This window comes from Jaculus jaculus, chromosome 5, assembly GCF_020740685.1.
Source record: "Jaculus jaculus isolate mJacJac1 chromosome 5, mJacJac1.mat.Y.cur, whole genome shotgun sequence".
In the NCBI taxonomy this organism is placed as follows: domain Eukaryota; kingdom Metazoa; phylum Chordata; class Mammalia; order Rodentia; family Dipodidae; genus Jaculus; species Jaculus jaculus.
In genome coordinates this window covers 153,363,470-153,378,060 of record NC_059106.1, presented here as the reverse complement: position 1 = coordinate 153,378,060, position 14,591 = coordinate 153,363,470, and the positions used below count along the sequence as shown (strand labels likewise).

Here is a 14,591-nt window from a genome sequence, read left to right as displayed (position 1 = left end):
TCCAATCCCTAGCACAGAAAAAAGGACGCAAATAAAGAGGAATTGGAGAATAAAATGAAAGCCAGAAACAGTGCTCTGTGGAATTCTATGGAACCTGAAGTGGGCGTCGGGTCTTCTCTGTGCCCCTGAGCACAGACAAAGGAAGACACATGACTGGTCACTGGAAGCAGTGGCTGCAGTTGTCCACTCTTCCTGCTTCTAAAGTCTCCCCTCCTCCTGCACGGCATTTTGCCTCATGTGGCCTCATACAGAGGACACAGATTGCTCACAAAAGGACTACTGTGCTCTCAGTAGGCTGTGACTTAAACATGTTGACCCTTCAGACAAAAGGACTGCAGTGTGTGGTCTTGAAATCTTGAAGTGCCAGGCTGAAGGCTACGCTCGGGAATCTTCAAAGGATGGAGGGCATGGTAGACATCAACACACCACATAGTTTTCTGCAACTTAAGACTCTCAGTCACTCAAATTGTTCTCAAGAGAAAGATTGTTCTAGCATTTTCTCCTAATTAATATACAGGTCAACTTGTCCCAATTCCGGTCATCCGTCTAATGAACTCCTGGAATCTACACCTTCGCGTCTTCATTTCCGCAGACTGAAAGTCCTAAATCTGTGCACGCTGTGGTCGCAGCCTGGACTCACTGAGAGCTCTTCCTCCTTCCAACAGCGCCCACTGATGAAGGGGGGGGATGTTTCCATGGAGACTAGTAAGCACGCCAGGGCAGTGGTCTTCCCACAGGAATTCCTTTTGGTTTTCACCAGCTGTGCTTCTTTAACATGAACAGAAATACTCCAACAACAATGCAGAAGTTAATGGGTGAGCCTACACAGTAACATCTACCATACACCTTGGCGTTTTAGTTGTTTATAATACACTGCGTCATAGAAAATGTAATGAATTTGTAAGTGTTCTCTTAACTAAAAAAACGATAATAATTTGTAGTACATATAATGTCTTTGTTTAATCATTCCATGACATATACTGATATCAACACATCATCTTATATACCATGAATATGTAGAATTTTCTTTTGTTGTTCAAAAAACACACAAAAATATGAATGCCAAAGAGGACAATGCATATTTTCTCATTATTTTTAAACTCAATCACCTACTTTACAACTTCATTAAATTTATTCTTCTACAGCCCACATTCTCCCACTAAAACTTAATTTGTACTTTTTTTTAGTGATAGACAAACAGGGAGAGAGAGAGAGGAGAGAGAGGGAGAGAGAAAGAGAGACAGGGAGACAGAGAGAATGGGCATGCCAGGGCCTCCAGCCACTGCAAACGTTCAGATGCACGCAACCCCTTGTGCATCTGGCTAACGTGGGTCCTGGGGAATCGAGCCTCAAACTAGGGTCCTTAGGCTTCACAGGCAAGAGCTTAACCGCTAAGCTGTCTCTTCAGCCCCTTAATTTGTATTTTATTTAAAACTTCCTGTTAAAGACCCTGTTGCAGTCAGGTTCGCACTGCTGGTAGAAATCACCCCAACTAAAAGCAGCTTGTGGGAAAAAGGTTTATTTTAGCTTGCAGGCTCAAGGGGAAGCTCCCCAATGGCAGGGAGAAACGATGGCATGATAAGAGGGCAGACGTCGACCCCTGGCCAACGTAAGGTGGGCAATACCAACAGGAGAGTGTGCCAAACACTGGCAGGGGAAACTGGCTATAACATCCATAAGCCCGCCCCCAACACTACACATTCTCCAGGAGGCATTGATTCCCAAATCATCATCTGAGAACCTATCATTCAGAACACCTAAGTTTATGGGGGACACCTGAATCAAACCACCACAGACCCACTATAGTGTTTACTCCTAAGCTAAAATTCCAAGTCGACAAAGTATCACCACCCTGTTACACATGTAGCAACGTTTTCCTTGGTTTATCAATGCTAGGCATTTTATTCAGCATTGCCAGCATAACTTTCTTCAACAATGAAAGTGTTCTATGTCTATACTGAGGAAAATGCAGCCAAGACTCAAAAATTATTAATATTAAAAATGTGGGCTGGAGAGATGGCTTAGCGGTTAAGCGCTTGCCTGTGAAGCCTAAGGACCCCGGTTCGAGGCTCGGTTCCCCAGGTCCCATGTTAGCCAGATGCACAAGGGGGCGCACGCGTCTGGAGTTCATTTGCAGAGGCTGGAAGCCCTGGCACGCCGATTCTCTCTCTCTCCCTCTGTCTGTCTTTCTCTCTGTGTCTGTCGCTCTGAAATAAATAAATAATTTAAAAAAAAAATAATTTCTCAGCCGGGCGTAGTAGTGCATGCCTTTAATCCCAGCACTAGGGAGGCAGAGGTAGGAGGATCACCGTGAGTTCAAGGCCACCCTAAGACTACATAGTGAATGCCAGATAAGCCTGAGCCAGAGTGAGACCCTACCTCGGAAAAAAAAAAAAAAATTCAGTCTAGCCACGAGTATTTTTCTTATGTCACCTTTTACCATATAATATGCCATATGTTTTCAATGTCTGTTAGTATGTTATCCCAGTTATAATATAAACTTGGCAGAGATTTTTTTCCCTCTCCTCCTGATATTAATGGAGCCCAGAATAATCCTGCATATGGTGGCTTTTTCTCAATGAATGAGCTTCCTTCCAGAGCCTGCACATGCCCCATTGAATGAATGCCATGCTCTTTGAACCCTGTTGTGTCTTTATGAGTGTAGATGATCCTATAGTATTTTCCCAAATGTTCAACAGCCTAACGTACGCACAAAACTAGTGCCAATTTAAGTGACTGGTTTATTTACTCGTTTAATTTGATGGAGTGGAATGCCTCCATCAACAATTTGTCAAGCACTTAACAATGGACTTGACCAAAGCAGGCAGGCCCCTCGGCAAGGGTGACCACAAGACAACTCTAACTCAGGCCACTCATGCCCACAATTACACGACAGGAATTACCACCCTGCCCGGCCACCACCACAAGTAACATGTAAGGAAATGATGCATGAGAGAAATTAAATAACTGTGCTTCAGCTGTAATGATTAACTGTCACAGCCTGGCTTCAGAGCCAGGTCTGCCCTCACTCCAGGCCCAGCACTTCCAGTCCTCCCAGTCCTCCCAGTCCCTTTAATGAAAGGCCTTGGACTTATGCCTGAGCTGTACAGGTCCTCTGTCCTTACACGCATATACTTCATACTTATCTATTTCAAATGTCACAGCTGCCTGCTCTCGACAACCCTGGTGAACACAAAGCCAGTCTATGAAGTATTTTGGCTGGCCCACTTCTTCCCTCTTATCAGCAGCTACGTGCTCCGCTCCTCCTTCCTGTCAAACTTCCAGCTCCATCCTTGGTTGCACATCGAGCTCCTCTCCCACATGCCCCTTATCTGTTCAGCCACAATGGGGCAGTCTTAGCAGTTGCCCAGCATTCTAGGAAAGCTGCTGGAAGACTTCTTGGCTGATCACTTAAATGGACCCTCAAATGCAAATGTCACCTGAACATCCGATAAAAAGCTTAAACGAGGCCAGAACATGCTTTACAAAAACCTTCCTTGGAGCAATTTATGGCAGGCAGCAGTCTTGTTATCAGAACTTAAAGCTAACATGTAAATCAAAGCAAATAAAAATTTTAAGCATGCATATTTCACAAAGCAAGTCTCAGATTAAAACGGGCCGTAGCCAAACTCCTGGAAGCTGCAAGTATTACTTTAGAAAGAATAAACGGAACTGGATAGTTTAATATTTAATAGTGTTCAGAGCACAATTGATTGGATTTCCATGCATGAGATGAGTACCATATCCGAAACTTGCCTGTCAAGATAGTAACATGAAATTATTTAGGTCCAGTCTCCAGAAAGAAGGAAATGAACTATTCAGGAAACAGCTGGCTTTCCAACAATGCTTCGATGTAAACTGAAAGCTGAAGTGGAAAGCAGTATCTGTAGAAAAAGGTGGCTGTGTTTAAATGGAATGCACTGAATTGAGTTTTAAATCCTGTCTAGGATCTTTTCATTGATACTTGAAGAACAATGTCCACAATGGAGATGAGGAAACAGGGAGGAGATGCTTGAAGAACATTTCGTGGCTTTTTTTTTCAAGTTTCTTTATGTTTTATTTAATGTTTGGTTTTTCGAGGCAGGGCCTCATTCTAGTCCAGGCACACCTGAAATTCACTATGTAATCTCAGGGTGGCCTTGAACTCCTGAAGATTCTCCTACCTCTGCCTCCCCAGTGCTGGGATTAAAGGAATGTGCCAACACACCCAGGTGTATTTTACTTATTTTTATTTATTTGAGAGGAAGAGGCAGAGAGAGAAAGAGAGATGAAGAGAGAATGGGTGCACCAGGGCCTCCGTCCACTGTAATCAAACTTGATGCGTGCGGCACCTTGTGCACTTGTGTGACTTGGCACGCTGTGTCACCTTGTGCATCTATCTTACATGGGATCTGAAGAGTCGAACCTGAGTCCTTAAGACTTTGCAGGCGAGTATCTTAACTGCTAAGCCATCTCCAGCCCTCCAGAGACCTCTGAAGGCACATGCACCACCATAACTGAAACGCAGCTGTGTGCAGCGGGCCCAAGTGTCCCCAGCACCACCCTGCAGAACAGGCCTTTCACAGGGGCTTCAGAATGCCACAGCTGCAGTCTCTGTGGCTTCACAGGACTCTGAGGTGTGACTGGGAAGAACATGGGCTGCTAAAGTGTCTCGCAGGTTACCGGGGTCCAATGTAGTGTAGAATTCTCACAACGCTCTAGCTTTTGTGAGAGTTCCAGGTTAGTCAGTGAAAGGGAGAAAGGTACAGGCAGCAGCCTTGGGTCTCAGCAGCTAGTCAAGCTCACTTACATCAACGTACAGGGAAGATCAGAGGAGGCCAACCCTGATCTTTTCCCTTCTAGGGAAGCAGGCTCAAAGCCCCAGCGATCTTACTCATTCAGCCTATGGGAAAGGGAAACATAAGCTGAGGCATCATATAGTAGTGGTGGTCTGTCCATTGGGCTTAAACCAAGCCGTCATTCCAAAAGAAATTAAGATCATATCAGAGGCCTCATGAGGTTCTAGAATTCTGCATCTCTCATGAACCACAACCCAGAGTGACTCACTGTCTCCCCAACCCCTTTAGGCATGAGGAGATATTCAACTAATTAAATATTCTCCCCTAGCAATACTACCACCTGACTTCTGATAACTATCAAAAGATTAAAATTAGTTAATTCATGAGAAATGGAACAGAATGTACAACTCTAGTCAATGAAAAGCAGTATTAGAGAATTTTATTTAACTGTCAATCTGTCATCAATATCTAATATCTGTGGTTTTGATACATGTAGATAAGCACATTAGGAAAAAAAAGTAAATTAAATACTATGAAAGTGTACTTTTAATAAAACATGGTTTTAATAGACACAAGTATTTAAGTTTAGTGGTTTTATTGCAGTTAGAAAATTATATTATGAAAGATACAAAAAAATCAATATTATTATTTCTGTTTATTGTACAATCAGTACAACATCTTTTATCATTATGGCTTTAAATTTTCATTCTACCAAACAGGTTTCAAAGAGTAGTTTTTTTTACATGCCTTAATAAAACATTTAAAATATTTACAAATTCAAAATAGAGGTTTTCATAACTGAAAAAAGTTCACCTGAGAATTTACTGTAACATTGCCGTTTCTTTTTGTCCAGGTTGTAATGTGGCTGAGCACCCACGTCTATCTCTGTCATCTGCTGCATCTTGTACACCCAATGCCTAATTTAAAACTGGTTAAGCTACTGTAAAGTATTATAAAAGCAAGTGGAAAAACCAACATTATAGCCATATGTACTTTGGATATGACAATTTAACAAATCATTTGCTATAGCTATCATATTCAAATAAGGGGCAAATTTTAAGGTAACCTTATTGTCAGAAATAACAGCCTTTAAAAGTCATCAGGCATCAAGAAGGCCAGGTCATAAAGTAAGGAACAATGATTGTGAATCTGCAAGACACAAACTGAGAACACTGTCAAAGCTCTGCATGAAGGAAAAGGCATACACTGTATACACGTTTGTCCTGTCATTTGTCTTCGGCAACCTCAAGAAAAATATTGTCTCAAAAGAAATTTTCTTAGGAAAAAACTTCCTTAGAAGCTCATGTTAAAATAGGCATAAATGCTTAATGCTATGCAATATATAGAAAAACTTACCCACCTTATGGCCAAAAGACAAAGATAAAATCTTTTCTGTCCATCAACTTGAAAATCATGTCGTTATGAGGTAGTGTAGTTACTTGTATTGCATGCTGGCTATTGAAAGTAATGCTAAATGTTAAGAAATATTACACTTGGCCAATGACCAGATACCACAAATAAACCCTTAATGCTAAACTGTTCATAGATAGAGGGGAATTTAAACGAGGTGCCTTAAAATCATATTTAAGCTGTGAGACAACTAGGTTTTATCATAAAATGATAACTTTTTAAAGAACTATTTACAGTTGCAATTAAAGCAAACGGTTATTTGACATTTGCACAAACATAGACAGCTGAGTGTACTCTGAGGTAGGAAATCAAGGATTCCATTAACTTGGATAAGATTTTACATCTTGTAAACGAGAAGTTTTTATATTATTTTATATCATGAAGCTGAAATTTAAAATTACAAGTCTCAAAGAATAGCTAAGTGGGGAGATATATACACATAATGCTTTTGTAATATTGGATGACTTATCATAAAATGTCATTCTCCCAAACTGAGTGTACTTCTGAAAGTTTCTAGAAAATAATCCCAACTAATTCTTTTTTCCAAAGTTTAAACACAAATACTGCAGACACAGCACTGTCCTCCCTTCCTCCCCACACCCACACTGAAAAAGGGTTGACAAATCACTCTGAAACACTGAGACCGGATCCCACACACTCACACAGCAGAGGCACGTATGCTACTGACTCAGTTCCACACTGGGTGGCTGTTTCCAGATACACAGGTCTCTAGACACGCAGAATGCTGTCGTTCAGGTGTCTCCATGGGAAATGAAGCGCTTGCTATTTCAGATATTAGCACCTCCTCTACTCCTCGTTCCAGATAAAACTGGCTCTGAGGAGCCCTGTCTCCTAAGCTTGGAGTCACATGGATTTCAGATTTCAGATTTTTTAAAAAAAAGATTTTGGAATAGCTTTTAACACTTAAGATATTTTGGGGATGAGACCCCAAGTTTAAACATGAAAGGCATTTATATTCTATATTTGCCATATGTACATAGCTTAAAGTAATTCCAATATTTTTAGTGTCCTGTTTTGACTGCAACTTGTCACACATGTAGTCAGATTTCCATGTCTTGCCCTCATTTCAGCCCTCAAGACTGTCAGATTTTGTAATATTTCAGATGCCTGGTGAGGGACCTTCGAGCTGTGTTGTTTATAATGTTTTACCTTCGCTACTGAGGTCTACAGCCAGCTTCCATTACCCAGTCAAGTCCGTAATTCCAAAATGGCCAAGAATCACTGCAAGTGTTATGGGATAAGCGCTCAGAATATAAATGCACTTTTTACCAGGTTAAATTCAACACAAGGATTGATTTCTGAATGCCTGAGGTCTTAACTGATCTGTTTGCCTTAGTTTATACCACACCAAATTTGGGGAAGGAAATGAGGACTGAATATGGTTCTCAAATGCAGACCCAACATGGAGTAGGACCAACTTTCACTCTTAAAAACCTGCAAAGATCTGCTTGTCTGCTTACAAAGATGCTTTTGTACAGACATACACAGGACTGCAAAGCAAGGGTGAGAAGCCCTTCCCCACCCTGGCCGGATGCCCATTTCCACGGCACTGGTGGCCTGTGGTGGGAAGGAAGAAGCCTCGCGTGGGAGGAAGCTGGCAGCGCGGCGCTCACGTGACGAGATCCAAGCCTTGTTTCTTCTCCCAAGGGACAAGACAGTCACAAACTGAACAGGATGTGATAAAGACTGAAAAGGAAAATTAAAGAGGAGAGAAAGCAACACTATCTCCCATTTGTTTGGGCCAATACTGAGGAGAGCAGAAGCCAGCTTAGGTGAGCCACTGCCAATCACTATGTCCTGCCAGGGCAGCTCAGGGTCACGAGGTTTAGCCAGCGTCAGGCTTTGGTGTGAGCTGAAGAGCAGCGCTCCAGGATTCAGGCGGGATGACCGATTGTTCACACCCCAGCTCTACGCAAAGTTCCACAGTGCTGACACCAGACTTGTCGAGTAGACAAGAGCTACTCTGTGCCTTCCCTTCTCCTGGTAACACGAGCCTTACAGTCTTTACTGGATTTGCACACATTGTTTTAAGTTTTCATGTTTCTGGTGAGACTCTTAGAGGAAACCAGGGTGGACATTATAGAAATTCTCTAATAGAAAGCTGACAGGGAAAGTAGAATTATTAAGCAAGAGATGGCCATATGAGGCTTTCAATACTATGCCAATATTTCAGTAGAAAATTCCATGTCTGAACGAAGCAACACGAGTTTACTCATCAGTAGTACATTTATCAGTCATCTGCTGACAGAAATCCGAGATCCCGCCGCTCTGGCGACACCGCTCCCCCAGTGTGGCCTGCACGGCAGCTGCCGAGGGCGGCTGGGGCTCCTGCCCCACCTCGGGGCCAGTCTCCCTGCTCCCTCGCCCACTGGGAGCTGGAGGCCCATCAGACAGACCGAAAACTGCGGGGAGCACAAGCTCACCATCACCATCACCATCGCCACCAGGAGTACTTTTGCCTTTCTCAGAAATCAGAAAAGAGAGCGGGCAGTCGGGGGCCGAGTACTTGGCGAGGATCTGGATCTGTTCTGGACTCAGGGCTGCTTCCTTGCAGACCTGCTGGCAGAGGCCGGTGAGGTTCTGCTTCGTCTCCCCCAGTGTTGACAAAATGTGGTCTCGCTCCTTCAACAGCGTCTCCTTCTCACTTTGCTGCACCCAGGGGAGAAAAGAACATGGCGACCTGCGGTTAGTTAACTCCACTGGCATGTCTAAGGTGATCAAACACATCTACAATGACTTCTCAAGTATGATCATGTGGAAATCTCTTTCAATTCAAACATATATCAAATGCCAAAATCCTTCCTCCAAAATTCCTAGTCACATGTATCTTGAACTCAACATGCTTCACATTTTAAAAAGACAGTGCAGATGTGCACATAAATCCTCATGCAGGAGTTGGACAGAACCCCTCTGTGAAACCACCTGACACTCTTATGTGATATAACAGACATCAAATAATGTACCAAGTACCTTAAATCCCAGCACCAGGGACGCAGAGGTAGGAGGATCGCTGTGAGTTTGAGATCAGCCTAGGCTAGAATGAGACCCAACCTCAAAATAAATTAATTAATTAGTATAAGAATGTACAAGGTAAGAAAAAGAAACCTTCTAGTTGTTATTAATTTGGGCCAGTTTTGGTCATGATTTTATGATAAACTGCCATTTTCAGAGCAAGAAAGGTACCAACTTCTATGTGTCCTTAGAAGGTATACATTTACTACAGCCTGTGTCCTGTCACTTCTCAGAAGCTAAGTGAAAAAGCTTAATGAAGGTGAAAACAGTTCCAGAAGAAAACGAGAAGTGTCTGCCTTCAGTCACATCAACATTCATCACTAGGTTCCTCTGCCAAACTTGGGATCAATGTATTCTAAATAGCAACAGACAATCAACTACTGATTGGTCTTGTTTACTAGACAGGGCTAAACACACAGTGAAAAACAGAGCTCCTTCCACACACTAGAATCACGAATGATCTAAGGATGCTATCAAGATTACATATTTTACAACTTCTGTATCTGTACATAAATATGCATACGACCCTCCTACATTCTCGTGTCTCCTGGATGGCCTATTTCTTCATAACTCAGACAGACAGGTACAACGCTGGCTGTCTGCCATCTTCCGCTCTATGAGTTATAAACGCCCGTCTGTTCCTCAGGACTGCAAGCCAACTGCTCCACAGCCACATTCGCAGGCAACTAACGGATGTTTCCATTTCATTCTAATTTTAACACGTAAACTTACTGTGGTAACAGTCAGGATAATAGTAAATAGCAAATACAAGTAACCAAATGTAATCACTTCATAACATTATTTGCATGGGCACTTCCCAAGCACAGGATCACAATTTCAAATCCAGCCTGATTGATTTAGTGAGAATCTACCTCAAAAGCTTTTTTTTTTTTTTAAAGGAGGGCAGGACTTGGTGATATAGTTCAGTGGTTACCTAGAACACATGAAGCCTGGGGCCCAATCCACAGTACCGAGGGTGAGGGAGGATGAGCTCAACTAACTTTTATGAGTACAGTCATGTGCTGCTTAACGATAGGTGTGTGTTCTGAGAATGTCCTATGAGGCAATTGTGCCGCCAATGTACCAACATCTAGATGGCATAGCCTATACGTCTGGCTGTATGATAGCCTGCTGCTACTGGGCTATACAACAGGACAGCACATTCCTTACTGAAGCAACTTCACACACATCTAAACCTAGATAAACAGCACAGTAAAAGTATACTTTAAAAGATGAATGATGTTCACAGCACAGTACACGTTCTTCCAGTGTAACGTGCAGGACGGGTAGCTGCCCTTGGAGGGCAAGTGAAGGTGATGGCAGAAGATGTGACCTTGCACCATCACAGGCTTAGTAGTGGTGTACTCAAGCTATTCTAGAATTCAATATTCAAGACTATGTCTTTTCAGTAATAACTCAGACTTGGTTTCCTGTATGGTTGGTTAATCTTCATTGTCAACTTAACTGGATTCAGAATCACCATGGACACATGCTTCTAAATGCATCTATGAGGATATTTCCGGAAGGGTTAACTGAGGAGGAAAGAACCACCCTGAATGTGAGTAACACCATTCCTTGGGGTGCTGGACTAAATATGGAGAAGCACACAGAGCACAGCACGTTCCTCCCTCTCAGTCTCTCCTCTCTGCTCCTGACTAAGTGCTAAGTGACTGGCTGCCTCATTCCTGCTGCCACATCTTCCCTGTCCTGATGAGCTGTGAGCCACAATAAACCCTCCCCCTTCCGTCCTTAAGTTGCTTTTCTCAGATTGCTTTGTCACATCAGAGAAAAGTGGAAACTGGCTGATGGGGAAGAGAGCTGAAAGAAGCAGTCTAGTGGTCAGTTCTTGGCCATCTTCAGACACTCCACACAACCCAGCAATATACAAGCATTTCTCCTTTACAGTACTCAATAGCAATCAAAGTTCTATAAAACCCGTGTCCCATCTAAAAGGCAGGCATTAAAGCTGGATAAAAAGAAAGACACTAGTGCTTAAAGGTATGACTGATACACATTCTGAATGTACTAAGCATCCGTGAACTCTTTACATGCTGTGTTTCATGTATAACACAAACAAGAAAATTTTTTCAACTATTCTTGAAATCATTATTTATTTCGGGGGGTGGGGAGAAAATGGATATGCCAGGGCCTTCAACTGCTGCAAACTCCAGGTGCATGTGCCACCTTGTACACTTGGCTTACATGGGGCCTGAGGATTTGAACATAAGTCCTCTGGCTTTGTAGGCACGCACCTTAATCGCTAAGCCATCTCTCTAACCCACCGAAGGCATTATTCTTGAAATAAATTTTCCTTAAATTGTATTGCTTAGTTTTACCACTCAGTGCTAGACTGTTCATGCCTGAAGACCAGTTTCAGTTTGTACCCTTGACTTTTCACCAATAATTAACTAGACACAAAATGAAATATTCAAGAGCTGTTTTTACTACCTGTTAGCTGTTTCCTATGTCACCCACATGTGGCCTCAGCTGGTCTGTACCACCACAACTGTCCTCTCACAAGATGCTTCCTGCGACTACCAACGAGCAAATTCATCTACTCTGTAGACAACTTGTGTTTTGATGCGGGGTCAGAATGTAAGACTCAGCAAGCCAACACGCTTCCCTCTTAGCATGTCACTGCATCTGAAGTGCGTCTACATGCACGACATCACATCAGAACTGTTCACCTGGTAAAAGACACTGGTTTGTCTGTTTGGTTTTGGTATCAACCTAAACAGGTATTTCAGGTCTTCAGTTCATCTAAACTACCCAACTGGAAAATGAGCTTTTATAGACATCAAACATCACAGATTAAAGTACTATATAATTAATCTTCACTCAACTACAAAGACTTAACTGGTAAAATCATCCTTAATTTGAAAATCATTTTTTAAACTTTTATTTTATTAATATAATTGAGAGACAGAAAGATAGAGACAGACATGCAGAAAGACAATGGGTACACCACAGCCTCTAGCCACTGCAAACAAACTCCATTAACATGTGCCACCTTGTGCATCTGGCTTACAATGGTCCTGTGGAGTTGAACCTGGGTCCTCAGGCTTTGCAGGCAAGTGTATTAACTGCTAAACCATCTCTCCAGCCCAAAAATCTTTTTTTCTTTTTGTACTCAGAAATCATTCTTAACTTACAAACTGCAAAATCATACTAAAAATGTTGAATACATTTAAGTAAAAGTCAGTGAAAACCCCATTACTTTTCCTTGCAATCTTCCTGAAAATGTTACATTTCTTAAAATAGTACTTGAGCGTCATGCTATGCTAGGGATGTTGGAAACCCATCACTTACCAGCTTCTCGATTTCTGACTCCAGGTTCTGTATGCAGTCCAGTTTCCTCTTGCGGCAGCGCTGGGCAGCAATCCTGTTCTTACTTCTCCTGCGGATGTCGTGAATGCAGTCCAGTTGTTCCGGGGTCAGTTTGTGCATTTTCAGCAAGGATTGAAAATCATTTCGTGACAGTGAAATTATTCGCTGAGCATTAAATGGCAGTTTTACCTAGAATGTGAAATAAGCATTACTATCTACTGATGAAGATGAAGAAAGAATTTAGGTTTCTTTCAGAGAACCAAACAGAGTTTTTAAAACTTGGGCTCTATTTTTCAATTTCCATATATCCTATTATAATAAGCAGTAATGGTTCAGATTTCTACCTCTAATTTATGAGATAGGTTTCATGAGATAAACGGAGAAGCTAATCAGATTTCTCAACCCAAATACTAGTCACACATTTAAAAACGGAAAGGCAGTGTTTATGTTAATATTCTGTTAATACTGTATTTTACCACTTGTATGTTAATAATACAGATTTAAGTTTCTTCCTAGTATATTTTTAATATGCTTTTTCTCAACCATAAAATAAAATTATTTTTCTTTGAATATTACCATGTAGCACTGTTTTAATATTGGCAATTACACTTTTCATTTCTAAAGCACTTCAGAAAACTTAAGGTCTGTCAAGAATATGGTAGTTCCATATAACTACCACACATCTCACTTGGAAACTATCAGGGGAAAAAAAGTCCCTATGAATATGAATATTTTTACCAAGGAAGTAAAAAATATAAATTGTATTTTTTGGTGGCAACAGGTACTGAACTCAGAGCCTTGTACATGTGGCAAGCATTCTACCAGTAAGTTATCCTCAGTGTTATATCCTCTACTCTTTATGAATATTTTGAAGTCAACTTTAAAACATTTTAAATTAATTGATTTATTTGAGAGAGGCAGAGATGGTGGGGGGGGGGGAGAGAATATATACATGGGCATGCCAGGACTTCCTGCCACTGCAAAGAAACTCCACACACACATGCACCTCTTCGTACGTCTAGATTTACATGGAAACTAGGGAATCAACCCAGACCACCATGCTTGGCAAGGAAGTGTCTTTAACTGCTGAACCATGTCTCCAGCCCATTATTGTTATTTTACTTATTTACTTATTTGTTTTTTGTTTTAGGGTCTCGCTCTAGCCCAGACTGACCTGGAATTTACTATGTAGTCTCGGGCTATTTGTTTTTGTTTGTTTGTCTTTTTTGTTTTCTTATTTTGGGGGTAGAAAGGTTTCACTCTTGTCCAGGCTGACCTGGACTTCACTATGTCATCTCTGGATGGCCTGTGCTGGGATAAAAGGTGTGTGCCACCACACCCAGCTATTTTTTTTTTTCTTTCTTTTTCATTCATTTTCCCCCCAAGTTTCCAAGTTAGGGTCTTATTACTCTAGCCCAGGCTAACCTTGAACTCACAGCAATACTCCTACCTCTGCCTCCCAAGTGCTGGGATTAAAACCATGTGCTACCATTCCCAGCTATGGTTATTTCTTTTAAATATTTTTAAGCCTTATAAATAGGAAAAAACTACCATTTACTTCAACACAGACAAAATAAGCCAAATTCATGAGAATGGATCCTACACTATGCACCTGCAATGGGATCATGAAAACAGGTCAAAGTCCTTGCGCAGTGGAGTGCACTAACCAGTGGCTGAGGAGGGACATGGGGGCGGCTTTTCAGCCAATCAAGGTTCCATCATACAAATGAGTTCTGTGGGCTGGAGAGATGGCTTAGTGGTTAAGCGCTTGCCTGTGAAGCCTAAGGACCCCGGTTCGAGGCTCGGTTCCCCAGGTCCCACGTTAGCCAGATGCACAACGGGGCGCATGTGTCTGGAGTTCGTTTGCAGTGGCTGGAGGCCCTGGCGCGCCCATTCTCTCTCTCCCTCTATCTGTCTTTCTCTCTGTGTCTGTCGCTCTCAAATAAATAAATTAATTAATTTAAAAAAAATGAGTTCTGTGGTACAAAACTGTGCCTGTAGTTGACAATGCTGTGTTGTACACTCAGAAACTGTTACAAGGAT

At 42.0% G+C, this 14,591-nt stretch overlaps 1 protein-coding gene across 4 annotated transcripts in view; it reads right to left on the bottom strand.

The window, feature by feature from the left end:
* Positions 1-5,354: 5,354 nt before the first annotated feature.
* Positions 5,355-14,591, bottom strand: part of Bach1 (BTB domain and CNC homolog 1) — a 42,778-nt gene continuing 33,541 nt past the window's right edge. For all 4 annotated transcript variants that reach the window (XM_045149809.1, XM_045149810.1, XM_004654398.2 and 1 more), the window contains exons 4-5: positions 12,531-12,737; positions 5,355-8,858 (exon numbers count right to left, since the gene is read on the bottom strand). In XM_045149809.1, the coding sequence (XP_045005744.1) occupies positions 8,418-8,858; positions 12,531-12,737 (648 nt within the window). In that variant the 3' untranslated portion in view covers positions 5,355-8,417. The remainder of the gene's footprint in view (positions 8,859-12,530; positions 12,738-14,591) is intronic.